The sequence below is a fragment of the Artemia franciscana genome, chromosome 9 (assembly GCF_032884065.1).
Source record: "Artemia franciscana chromosome 9, ASM3288406v1, whole genome shotgun sequence".
Classification (NCBI taxonomy): Eukaryota; Metazoa; Arthropoda; class Branchiopoda; order Anostraca; family Artemiidae; genus Artemia; species Artemia franciscana.
The window spans coordinates 17,986,310-17,999,569 of record NC_088871.1 but is presented as its reverse complement, the minus strand read 5'-3'; the positions used below and the strand labels follow the sequence as shown (position 1 = coordinate 17,999,569).

The following is a 13,260-nucleotide window of genomic DNA, read 5'->3' as shown; positions in this document are numbered from 1 at the left end:
TTTGCATAATTTAATTAGTGTATATTTCATTCCACTTCTAATTTTATGTTCTGTCACGCTATGCGTCTGGAGATAATGATAATAATTTGTTTCTCCTATGCTTATAAATGGGGAAGAAGTGAGGTGTAACAGGAAGAGAAACAAAAAAAAACAGCAAAAGAAAACAACCTCAAAAAAATAAGCAAAAGAGGACAATAAGGCGATCGGTAGGACCAGGACAAATGGTACATAATCATCTAAATTCGTAACTTAAGCTTTTCCTCGTTGATGAAATTAGTTTGCATAGAATTATCATATATAGAATGTTAATTTATTGTAGATCAGTTAAAGTGGGAGGATAATAAAGGACAGCACCGTGCATTGAATTTCACCATTACTACCACTAGGCCTACTTTAAGAGGTATTTAGATGTATGTGTGTTTTCGTGCATTTCTATGCCAAGTCCTGAAATAAAACTTGAGACTATTTCCTCATTATCCAACCGTGGTAGTTCAAAAGTGTGCTATGGGATGATTTTTTTTTTATTATTATTTGTGTTCACAAACTGTAAATGTAAGCCTTTAATCTTCAACTCAATACGCTCTATCAACTGATTTGGTCTGACTTGTTTTTAAGATACTTTGAAATCTTGTTTTTTTTTTACGAAATGTGGTATATCCCCTTTTTTACTCTTAAAAATTGTTTTATAGAGGGAGTTAACAAATTATTTTTACCGTATTTTTGATGCCTAAGAATTTTACTCTTACTAACAACAGGGTTGAAGACATCGGATTTTTCCCTTTTTTATGTTGAGTTAAATATGAGAAATGTATTTTGGACTTAGGCTCGCAAATTTTTTTTTTCTTAGTCCATGGCTGCCATAGTGATAGCTGTTATGGTGTGTAACGTTCTTTTTTTCCCATTGTTGTCGACATTATACACTTGAATATAGCCAAAAAATAATAAACTATGATAAAAATCGTTAGTAATGAAGTTATAAATTCATTTATTGATTTCATATATGCAGTTTTTCAGTTTGATCAGAATTACGGATTGAAAATAATTCTTATGAGACAGGCTATAAAAGAAAAAGGTAAAATTACTTGAAGTTGGATAATTTGTCTATTTTCGCATGTTTCTGGCGGATTTTTAACTTATTTTTCAATCTTTATAAAGCAAATTTTAGAATGTAATTTGGTGGATAGATAGAGCTAAAGCTTGGATGTGTAATTATGACGGAAATGTCAAATTACGTTGAAGGGTTAAAACCACAGGACTTCAGAAAAATAAAATGCTAAAAACTTGCACAGGAAACGAACTTTAAAGCTAAATAGTTCTTAAACAGTTCTTAAACTAATAGGATGGAAAGGGTTTCTTTTACCGCAATTTTTCTGTTGGGTGTGTACCTGGGACCAATATTAAGTCCACCCCCTGCTTTGAAAAGGTTTTGTTCTATTACTTATTCAAGATGGTACCCAAAGTGGAACGAAATGGGACGACAACCCTCATTCTTCTATAAAACTATAAATGAAGGTGAAATGAACAATTTTTTTTTTTTTATTTCGAATGTGCCACTTCGTTGCAAAAATGATTCTTTTTTCTCTTTTGTCCCCTAAAATATTCAAATGGGTTCCCATGCTTTTTTATATTGTTTTTTTTTCTACATCCTAGAATAAGTTAATAACTCTTCACTGTATAATATGGTCCGTGTTATTACTTTCCTGGGGAAAGAGTCTTGTTCTTGTGCAGCTTCTTGTCTTTGCTATTCTGCTTTTAATCTTTGTTTTTCTATCTCTTCTGAAGGTTTGTGCAAATTGGGTAATGGATTTAGATCAGTACAACGAGTGGATGAACGAAGAAGATTACGAGGTTGATGAAAAAGGCAACAAAAAAGAACACAAGGTATTTGACTCCGTTTTTGAATTTTTTTTTTGGGCTGTCCAGTTTATATGGGCTTTGATGTTTTCAGCTTGTACATCTTGATCTATGCATATTAATAGCTACTATATAAGGCAAGAGTAGGATATCATTTATTTGTTTATTAACTCGTTTTCCTCAACTCGCCAACTTGTTTGCACTTGTATCGCATAAATTTATGAGCCATTTTTGGACCAATTCTGAATGTTCAACTACTTAATTTCTCAGTATATGCAGATTCAAAAAAGAAATAGTCAAAATTCAAAAAAAGAAAGATAGATTAGAAACTTTGATTCCAATGCACAAATTATCTAGTAAAAAAAAAAAAAAAAAAAAAAAAAAAAAAAAATCAAAACCATTAGCGTTTGCATAAGGGCTTGAACTAAAGTACACACAAGTCCGGTCCTTGAACTGTGGAGGGGACGAAAATTGAAAAAAAAAAATCATTTTACGGCATTACTTTTCTTTGGGTTTGCTTTTACTGGTTTAAACTGTTTAGTAATGGTTACTTTTTCTGCTTTAAACTAATTAGTAATCGTATATTGGGCATTACTTTTCTTGGGGTCGAGATGGACTTTTTCTGGTTTAAGACATTTAGTATCCGTATGCTGCTTAATGTTCTTAGTTTTACTCTTGAAATCCAAAATATTCTCAAAGGCCCATTGTGGGTATTTGGGGTCTCTATATAGTGGGAAAGTATGAGTAGTGAAAACTTTCTTGTAAATAATTTTAGTTTCTGCTCAGTGATTCCTTTGAAATTCCTACTTAAAAATATTCTATGGGGTCACTAATGGCCCACTAAGATGTGCTATGGTACCATGTTCTGTGTTCTATACATGTTACCTTGAATGCCCGAAATTGGTGAATGTCGACACTCACCGTTGAATATCCGAAAGACCTTTTTTTTTCTCCTTGGATTTAGTCAGCGTTGCCAATCAACCTTTTCAGTTTTATGCAAGGTTTGATAGTGATTAGTTAGGTTAGGTTTGTAACCTATTTATGAGATTCACAACCTAACTTTTAGCATCAACGCTTGCATAAGACTGGAAAAGCTGACTCGCAAAGCTAATTGAATCTAAGCAGGGAAAAGGGAATTTTAGACATTCATTGGTGAATGTTGACATTAACCAGACTTTGGACATTCACGGTTACATACACATGTATTTACATACACTGGAATTATTGGGGCTTAAAATTATAATTAAAACATGGAATTATGATTTAAGTGTGTGATATTATAATTCGTCACCTAAAACTGTTTTATATTTCGACTCTAATTTATATTTTATATTTCGACTCTAATATTATATTTATATTTTTTACTGTTTTAAAATGTAGAGTTAAGAAAAGAGTCAAACTTTAGCGTAAAGAGCGGGGCGTTGAGAAGGAAAAGCCTCTTTCACATACGGAGTAATTTCTGTTCGTTTTAAGTTTTAATGTCGCTCCTGATTTCCTTTTAAAAAATGTGTTTTTTTTTTAATTTAATTCACTTAGCAGGTTTGATTTAATCCGCGTTCAAAGCCGGATTTTACTTGTCGAACTGCAACTAATCAAATTATTTAAAGTTTAAGCGCTTTATTTAAGTCTCCAGATAATACTCAAGTGCGAAATTTTTAGTTAGTTTATCAATCCTTTCATATTAAAGCTTCTGAATGTGGAAAATATTTGATTAGTGAATTTGGTTTCTGAACAGCCTGAAATCGTTTTTTTTCTTTTCTTTTCTTATTATTGATCCCTATTGGCCTTGCTCCGTTGGAGGCAGATACTTCTAATCTTACTAATCCAATAAACGATTAGAAATTTTTGGGAGGAAATTTTACTCATAAGGCAATATTCGTTTATTGGTTTAATAGTTTGCAATTGAAATTTTAGCTTTTAATGACAGTGGATGACTGCATGACAGCTAGTGAAGGAAAGAAAAAAGTAGCAGTTCCTGCTAAAAGGAAAAGTTCTCCACCGCCTCAGTCGAAAACTCCTGCTGCTAATAAACGAAAAAGGTAATTTTGTTCTGTTTAATAGCTCTCAAAATGATAACATAACGCAAAGATTAGAAAAAAGACAATTTATTCAAAGTATACCTTTCAAATGCAGCGCAGTTTTGTTACTACTCTCACGCATAGAACTTGACCAATAAAAAAAAAATACGTGCAAAAAAAGTCTCTTTGGTACTAAATCAAAGTCTAAAGTAAAAAGTCTCTTTTTACTAAATTAAGACCACCTTTTTTCTTTTTTTTGCACCGTTTTATACAGCTTTTTTGTTTTAAATGTTTGTATCTGTTTCTTAAAAGCAAAAAAAAAGTTTTCATCGCTTTTCAGTCAGGTAAAGTGTGAATAACGACGAAGACCATATTGCCTTTCCGTAATTGAATTAACAAAAGGTAAAACAATGAGAAATTATCTTAAGACAGTGAAAATTTTTTTAATGAATGTTTCGGCTCTATATCTAAGAGCCATTGTCAGTAAAGCACAGATACATATAAATCATACTTTGCAATAGAATACGTGACTATTAACATAAACAGTCGTTAGAATTATCACCTCAAGGAAGTCTAACCAGGACTCAAGAAAAAACACGAAACAAAGCCATTCATTCATACAAAACATCAAGAGCATGTTTTCGATTCTGCTATAAAAAGTCGTATTTTCAAGAAATCTCCCTCGTTAGTAATGATTTGGGGAAGAAACAAGCTTTTCAAGAGGTGAGAGAAATTAGACTAAGTAATAATACTTTTTTAAATAGAGATTAGGGAGTAGTCACAACACATTGTACGTAAAATTAATTAAAAGTGATTCAACAAATTACGTTGCAAAACTGATAGTTAATACAAATGAATCTGTATCAGAAAGACCTTGTGAAGTAGCTAAAAAAACAAGAATCGCAATAAAAACTTTTGCAAACATCGCAAACTCTTAAATTTTTTTTCCTTTTTTTTTATCTGAATGCTTTGCTCTGCGTTTTTTCTTCAGTTCCGGCTTTTCTTCCTTGATATGAGGATTGTAGAATTGTTTAGTTTTTCAATTTTAGTTTTAATAGTCACGTATTTTATTATCATTCCTATTTTATATTTATCTGTGTTTTATTAATGATGGCTCTAAGATATAGAGCCGAAATATTCATTTAGAAAATTTACTGTCTTAGAATAATTCCTCATTGTTTTACCTTCTGTTGTTGGTAAAGCGTGGCTCCTTAATTTTACATTGTTGTTATTTCACCTTAATAGCATGTAATATAGAACTTCTTATAGAATCTTATAAGCATAAACGTTGCTAGTATAAACTATGGATTTTGCCAACGAATACCATTATATATATATATATATATATATATATATATATATATATATATATATATATATATATATATATATATATATATATATGTAGTTAACCACAAAATATGTGCCATCTGCAAGGAAATGAGATGTGTAGGCAGCCAAACGAGGACAAAAACCGATTTTGGCTTTTCCTACCATATCGTGGATGCTGATTGTGAAACTCGCCGGAGAATTTTTTGAGGAGTATGGAAGTGCGAGTAACTGGCAAGAATAAGTCTTAGAATCAGCTAAGGCTATAGCTGATAACCTTTTAGGCTGTATAGCTTAGACTATGTAGATCATTAATCGATCATTAAAGTTTGGATTGATTCTTTGCTTATTATGAAAACTTGTGTTTGAAAACGAGTTGCTTCAGGGTGCAAAAACTCATTTTTTACCCAATTGTCCTAAGGTCACATTAAACATACAATGAAAATAAGCTCTTAACTTCTTTCGGTTTCTGATGTGGACTAAAAAAATTTGCTTGCAGAAAATTGTTTATACATTTTTTTTTTATTATCATTATTATTGGTTTACACAGGAGGGGGGGGGTGTATTTTCCCGTTTGCGAAAAGTTTGACTTTTTCATTAAAAGAAAACTAACCAAATAGGCCTAAAACGCTTTTATATAATTTTTAGACCACATCACCCTTTGATACCTCCTCAGACATTTTAGCTAGAGTGTACCTTTTTCATTACTGTCGCAATTTTCCAGGTGTCGCTTTTAACATCTGTCAGACTAGCAAAGGAACGCATATATTTTGTTTTGACAATAAAACGGTCCGTTATCTGGATCATATGAAACCACCGTAGATTTTTTATCTTAAAAGTGTTTGAATTGGTAATGAATGTGTACGATTTCTAGCTCTCGTGCTGCCAGTGCCACTCCAACTCCCAATAATCCCAAAAAGCCGAGGCTTGAGGATGAAGATGATTCCACCAGAGATATGGACGATCCTCAGCCAGAGCCGAACGTTCGAGAAGTTGACTTGTCTAAAGTACCATCTGTAGCCCTTAACAAGAAAGAATCAGAGCTTCAGCCAATAAAGGGAGGTACAATGGCCGATTTGGATGAAGAAATGGAAGAAAATGCTCCTGCATCAGTACCACCAGCACCAGCATCTGTGAAGGCACCTTCGCCGGTACCTGCAACACTTGGCGAGGTTCAAGCTAAGGTATCGATTAGCTTCATTCTTTGAAGGGCCTATTTATATCAAGGGTCTTTTTAAATGCCCTATTTTTTCTAATTAACAACCAAATCAGGTTGATTTTTCTAGGAAGATAGAACTAAGTGCCTTGGGTATATTATATATATATATATATATATATATATATATATATATATATATATATATATATATATATATATATATATATATATATATATATATATATATATATATATATATATATATATATATATATATATATATATTGGCTTATATGTAATGAATGAAAGATTGTATTATTATTCTCTTATCGCTTATGGAACATTGGGTTATAATTCTCCAGTTGTCTAGCACTTACAACTCAAGGCTTTTTTTTAATTATCCTGTACTTAAAAATTATGTGATAAATAGCTCAGTACCATCCATGTTCAGGGTTTTTGTCGGTAAATCGATAGGGAAAAGAACAAAAATGGATAACTGGCATCGTAAATGACATAACAGCTGCATTTTTTAGTTACGCGTAAAAATATTTTCCAGTTCAGTAAAAGATAAAATAATAATTCAGTAATAATGAAAAATTCAACTCAGATTCAATTGCTTATTAGTCCAATCGCATGTTAGCATAGTAGAGATTTATATATCTTAGTTTTCGGAAAATGTTGCTTGAATTGAGTTGTCCATAAAATGTTAACTATCTTCAGGATAGGTGTTCATACAACTTACCATTAGGAGGAGGATCCGGAGGATTTCTCGGGAGGAGGGAGGAAATGAAAATTATATTTACAGAATAACAACTTCCAATTCCTCATCACTGGTTACCAGTTTTTGTCATTAATACTTGCGATCAAGGACAAATTTTACCTGTTGTTAAACAAAAAGTCAATTCTTTCTAAAGAAAAATGAATATTCGTTACGTTGATTGCTGCAAGTTCTATAAAGCTTTTTCTCACTGTTTTGTTTTGCTGATGATAATGTTAACACCCAAGAGCTGGTCAAAGTTAATTCATTATAGGTGTTGATCCCTTTTAGTGTCTCTTAAGTGGTTGTTTCGTACCAAAACCAAAGTAGAGTACTTGACAGAATGGAAACGTTCGAGTGGTTGTGCTAACAGGCAGTACCAGCAAAAATGATTTATCTCAAAAAATCGCTATAGTAGAACGGAGAGAGAGTATGCTGATTGAAATAAATTATGTTTGAACACGATCGTAATTTGATTTAGTTTTATTTCCCGTTAACACTGTAGCTCCTTTTTCGACCGAGTGTTAAGGTTCTCAAACAATCAGAAACATTTAACTGTAAAAAAATTGCAGGTATTGTTTTATTATTATTAATATGTTTATTTTAGCCCAATGATGATACGTCGAAAGATACTGCCACGGAACAAACTCATCATATCGTTGTTCCATCGTATTCAGCCTGGTTTGACTACAATTCCATTCATGCCATTGAAAGACGAGCGCTTCCTGAATTTTTTAATGGAAAAAATAAGTCAAAAACACCTGAAGGCTACGTTGCTTATCGAAATTTTATGATTGACAGCTATAGGTAGGAGTATTTGCACTTACTAACGATAATTTAGGACAAGCGGGAAAAATAATTGATTTAGCTGTAAAAATATCCATGTTGATTTTTTTTCCTAAATAGAGAAAAGTATAGATGGATGACTGTTTTTCCGTACTTTTTCAATCTAAGTTACAGATATTACGAGAATATGAGGAAAGAAAGAGAAGTAGAGGTAGGATAGTGTGAATTAAGCAGGTGTGGAGCGGGAACGTGGATATAACTGCCCAGGATCTAGAATACGCAGCCCGACAACCTTATAGTAAGATATTGTTGAAGAATTGAGAGGCAGCAGTCAGTCTAGATTTGTCCTTGTAGGACAGGGCCATAATTAGTGATAAGGAAAGTGTTGAAGAGAGGTAAACAAAAAATTTGAGATGTTTTAAACCGTGATAAAGTTGTGGGGAATGTAGACAAGAATGAGCAAATATTTAACAATTTGGATGAAGGTAAATCTATTTTGTGAGGAGGGAGAGACAACACTTAAAGGATTTAAGAATAAAAAGACATATAATACTTATAGCGCGGTTAATGATTTTCTAAAATAGAATAATTGCGAGAATAGAGCTAAATTTGTCAAGATTATAAATATGATGTTTGAAAAGGGGGAAGTGCAGAGTGATTTTAGGAAAACTGTGATTAATCCCCTTGGGATTAATCAAGCCTAAGAAAAGGCCGATTGGGAAAAGTGAATGCGGTAATTACAGAGATGTTAGTTTGATTTCTGTTGGGAGCAATTGACTTAGCTTGCTGATATGTGCTAGACTAAGAGAGCAAATTTTCACTCTTAGATTAATAAGTGAAAATATCATCAGACCCCATTGGTACTCGGTTTAAATATCTTGAGCAGGGATTTGACTCAGCTCATAGAAAAGCATCAACAAGGGTCCTTGTATTGTGTACCAAATAAGTACATTAAAGTAAACGGTGCTATATGCGAGAATACTAATTGCTGCGGTTTAGGTAGAAACTGAGGTTAGTAGTTGGTTTAGTATGAAATCAGTAGTTAAGATTCAGATTCAATCTGGTTTTATTAATATAAATAGAAATAAATAAATATAAGCTGCTCTTCTCTCTGCAAAAGACCCAAGTTCATTAGGAGTGTGTCCTATCCCCGTTTGTATGGATTATTTTAATGAACTCTGTTCTAAGGAACATGGCAAAGGCTATGGGAGATCATAAAATCAAGAGGTGGAGGTAAAAGTTTCGTAGACTTGGATTGTGCAGATGATTTGAGTGTCCTAGTTTAAATGTTTAGAAAATGAATGAATTTTTGGAGATTATACAAGTTTAGAGTGCAAGAATAGGTTCGAAATCAATGTTACAAATAGTAAGTCGCCTAGACTAGGAATAAATGCTGCTGAAGAGGTGAAATTCTAAAAATTGATCAAGTGGGTTGCTTCACTGGCATGGGTAGTATTATTATAGATGGGGTGAAGATGTTAAACATAGAATAATCAAGGTGGAGGGTGTTTTTTTGCGGCTGTAAAAAATTTTAGAAGAATAGAAAGAAAAGTTTGCAAACCAAGAGTAGAATATTGGAAGCTATTGTGATAACAGTGGTCAAGTGTTGTTTTGAAACGTGTGTGCTTCGGTAGGCCGAGGAAGAATTATCAAGTATTTTCCTGATGAACAGTCAAAGGATAGTTTTAGCCATTCGCTTGACTAATCTTATATCAAACAATAAACTTTGCGAAAAGTGAGGTTCAATCCCGCTCTTTAGGGCTATAATGAAAGAATAAGTTAAGATGGCTAAAACAAAAGTTTTACAGATTAACAATTACAGATTGCCAAAGAGTGTGCATTTTGGCCATCCACCATAGGCCAAATAAAAAACTGGTCATTCCATAATTGTATGGGAAGAGGGTCAAGGAAGGATCAAAAGAAAGTTGGATCCTCAAGGGAGGTGAAGGGGCAATAGCTTTTATCAGGATGGTGCTGAAAAGGAGAGTGAGGGGCTGTGTTGATCTCAGGCGGCTTGTTGCTGCAGTGAGGTAATAGCAGTAGAAGTCTAGTTCTCTCTTTGCTTCTCATTGAAACGGAAATGGAGATACGGTTATCTTCTAATATTTTATCGTATCTTATTGGCTTGGCTGTATCTCCGTGATTGGTGTGGAGTTTTTTTGTCTCCAGATAAGCGATGCTATTTGATAGAAAAGTAAAGTTTTTTTGTTTTTTTTGTTTTTTTCAATAAATCATCTTTCAGTATGAATAGATTATTTGCAGTAAAAAAGAAAAAGCACCGTCTTGTCTCCAAAGTTTACATATGTCCTTTTTAAGTCGTCACTTGTTTGAACTTAATACGACGCTATATTAACAACTTACGAAAAACACTTTGTTGGTACTTAAAAATAAACGCTTAAACAACAAAAACCAGTCACTTCTTTCTTCTGGTGGTCTCATCCTGTTAATAGCAAATATTACTGAAAAGGGGTATGCCATTTTACGACTAGTCAACACTGATCGAAATATAAGTCAACTTGTTGATCTTGAGCGTATTTGTCGATTTTGTTATTTTACTCTGACTCTTTTTTCCCTTCTTCTTTTCTTTAGATTAAATCCGACAGAATATTTGACTAGCACAGCATGTCGTCGTAATTTGGCCGGAGACGTCTGTGCCATTGTTAGAGTCCATGCATTCTTAGAGCAATGGGGCCTTATAAACTATCAAGTAGACATCGACACTCGACCTGCACCCCTAGGTCCGCCTCCAACTTCCCACTTCCACGTGATTTCGGACACTCCTTCTGGTTTAGTACCGCTCCAGAAACAAGCACAGCAAAATGCTGCGAAACAACTTTTAGATCTCGACACCGTAGCTCCGAAGGGTGGAAAGACAGAGTTAGGTGGTTTTGGTCTACGGATTGATCAGTATGTATCCCTTTTCCTAGTTTCTGTACATTGTTTTTGTTTATAATTTTTATGCTATTATTGTATATGAACATCCGTAAGTAATAAATATATATATATATATATATATATATATATATATATATATATATATATATATATATATATATATGTATATATATATATATCCAAACCTCTACTGTTCTACTTCTACTCGTGCTTCTACTGTTCTTGGCTCTATATAAAAGTTTTTTTTTGTACTTTCTTTTCAAATTGGTACTATGAACCAGTTGTTGATAAGAAATAAGTAAAAAATAATAATGACGAAAACCAATAAAATCTTCAAATGTTGTGTGTAACCCATTCATGAGAGGGGGTTGTTGTCAAACCGGAAACGAATATGAAAATTGGTAATCTTGTTACAGTATTTTCCCTCTAAATCATCTATGACAACAGTTCAAAAATCCCATCCTTTAAAAATTCAAAAAGTAGAAGTTTTCTGGAGTTTAACGATGTCAAAAGTTATTTATTATAGTATTTATTACGGAAAAGGTGATATACTGCACTATTTACCATTAAATTTAACCACTTGTCAATTTAGATTCTCCAGGGGTGGGAACTATTTAAAATGACTGGGCTCTGCAATGAGAAGCAGTCCAAAATAGAAACATTTATGAACCCTATTAAATATCCGTTACCCATACTCTAGGTACGTATGAAAGGATCGGTTTTGGGGATGGGAATATAATTTTAAGAAATGTCTGAATTTATGTTGAAAATACAGGAATCTATCTTTTAGACATTTCAGGAGGTAGCCTGATACCACTGGATGGAAAACTATCTGTTTTCCAAGTTGACACAGCATGAGAATGTTGTGTCAACTTGTTCGGAAATGATTCACGGTACTTTATTACGTATAATTGTATTTTAAACCAAAAAAGAGGTTTTTTATATGGAAAATAAAGGAAATAGGAGTATTTTCGGATTCAGAGGGGGGAGTAATAACCCTTGTGTACATGCTGGAGCAGATAGGAGTGCGGAAAGCTGGCCGAGGGGGTGATATTCGTGATGACACGAGTTTGAATAAGAACAAATAATTGGCAAATTATTAGGGAAATATAACGTGTAATAGGAAAATACAGAACAATTAAGACACCGGATGATAAATTAGCTTCTTCCAGTGAAGGCTAAATTTGAAATAACTGCGTTAAGTAACGAAAGCTGCAAAAAAAGGACATGAACCACGTTGACTCTTAGATTGAGCCACGTTGAACCAAGTTGACTATTGTAGGCACACATGCAAGGACTGGTTTTGGGGGCGGGAGAGATTTCAAGAAATTTGTGAATAATAATGGAAATATTTGAAATTAACTAATAAAGATCGCGGTGGAAGGCCTGGGTCCCCAGGATGCGGACCTACCTATTTTTGCGAGGAAGAAGTCGCGCTTAGTTTGAAAATGTGTTACAGACCTTGATTATGCGTACCCATTTGACAAAGAAGTGAGGCATTGATAAATCCAAAAATATCCGAATTTGGAGACTCCTTATAATCATGACCGTGTGAGCATAAATTGTATTTTACCAATTTTTTTCATCGTGTATCTCGTTGTTTCAAGTTTTTATAATGCTGCTGTTACTAAATATGTACTTCAACATTTTTTTATTGACATAACCTTTTTGTGTCCTGTCATTTTATGTATACCGAAACTACTACTACCATTCTCCGCTAAGGGTTAAAGTCTTATATATATATTTTTTTTTTCTGATAAATGGAGTCTGTGTGGGTCCTGCAACATAATTTATGTGAAGCACCAACACAGTAACTTTGGCAGAGGGAGGGGGGCTTAGATTTTATCCTCCTTAGATTTAGATTTTTAAGAAAAAAAAAGCTTTTATTGTATTTTTATTTGTCTTTAAAAATTAAATATTTTATATGTGTCAGACAGCTCTACAAGAATTTATTTTAGAAGTTTCACACCGAAAAGGGGTAGGAAAATAAAACAGACTAATTAAACGAAAAATAAAATAAATTATGGAGAATGGTTTTATTTTTAAATTTCGGGAGGGGTAAATGGCGTCATGTGCACAATTTTGATGAAACTTTTTAACGGCTGGATGAAATTTTTGGGTGACAGCTTTAATTGAAAATAGATGGTAAGCAACAATGCTCCTCCTAAAAACCAACGGTTATTAAATGCAGTCCACTTTTGTTAAAAAGGTGTCTGTACGTTCCTAATTACCTCCGCAACGGGCAAGAGTGCTGGCAACCAGCAGGAAAATTTTTTCGTTAAAAGTTTTGATCATTTACGTAATGATAGGCAATTTGTCTGTAACTAAACCTATCTGAAATTATCCTTATTGGGGAAAATTAAAGTTGATCAAACTTCCTTGATTTTTCTTGATCTTCTAAAACCTAATCATAATTGTTAAAAAATAAAATACACCTTCGTTTATTCGTTTATAAATACATT

General features: G+C 33.1%; 1 protein-coding gene across 1 annotated transcript in view; it reads left to right on the top strand.

Moving 5' to 3' along the window:
• The window catches only part of LOC136031082 (SWI/SNF complex subunit SMARCC2-like), a gene marked incomplete in the record, with an annotated part of 66,096 nt that overhangs the window by 29,291 nt on the left and 23,545 nt on the right, over positions 1-13,260 (top strand). Inside the window, 5 exon segments of the mRNA XM_065710352.1 lie at positions 1,783-1,881; positions 3,769-3,893; positions 6,076-6,385; positions 7,725-7,924; positions 10,493-10,810. Of these exon segments, the coding sequence (XP_065566424.1) occupies positions 1,783-1,881; positions 3,769-3,893; positions 6,076-6,385; positions 7,725-7,924; positions 10,493-10,810 (1,052 nt within the window).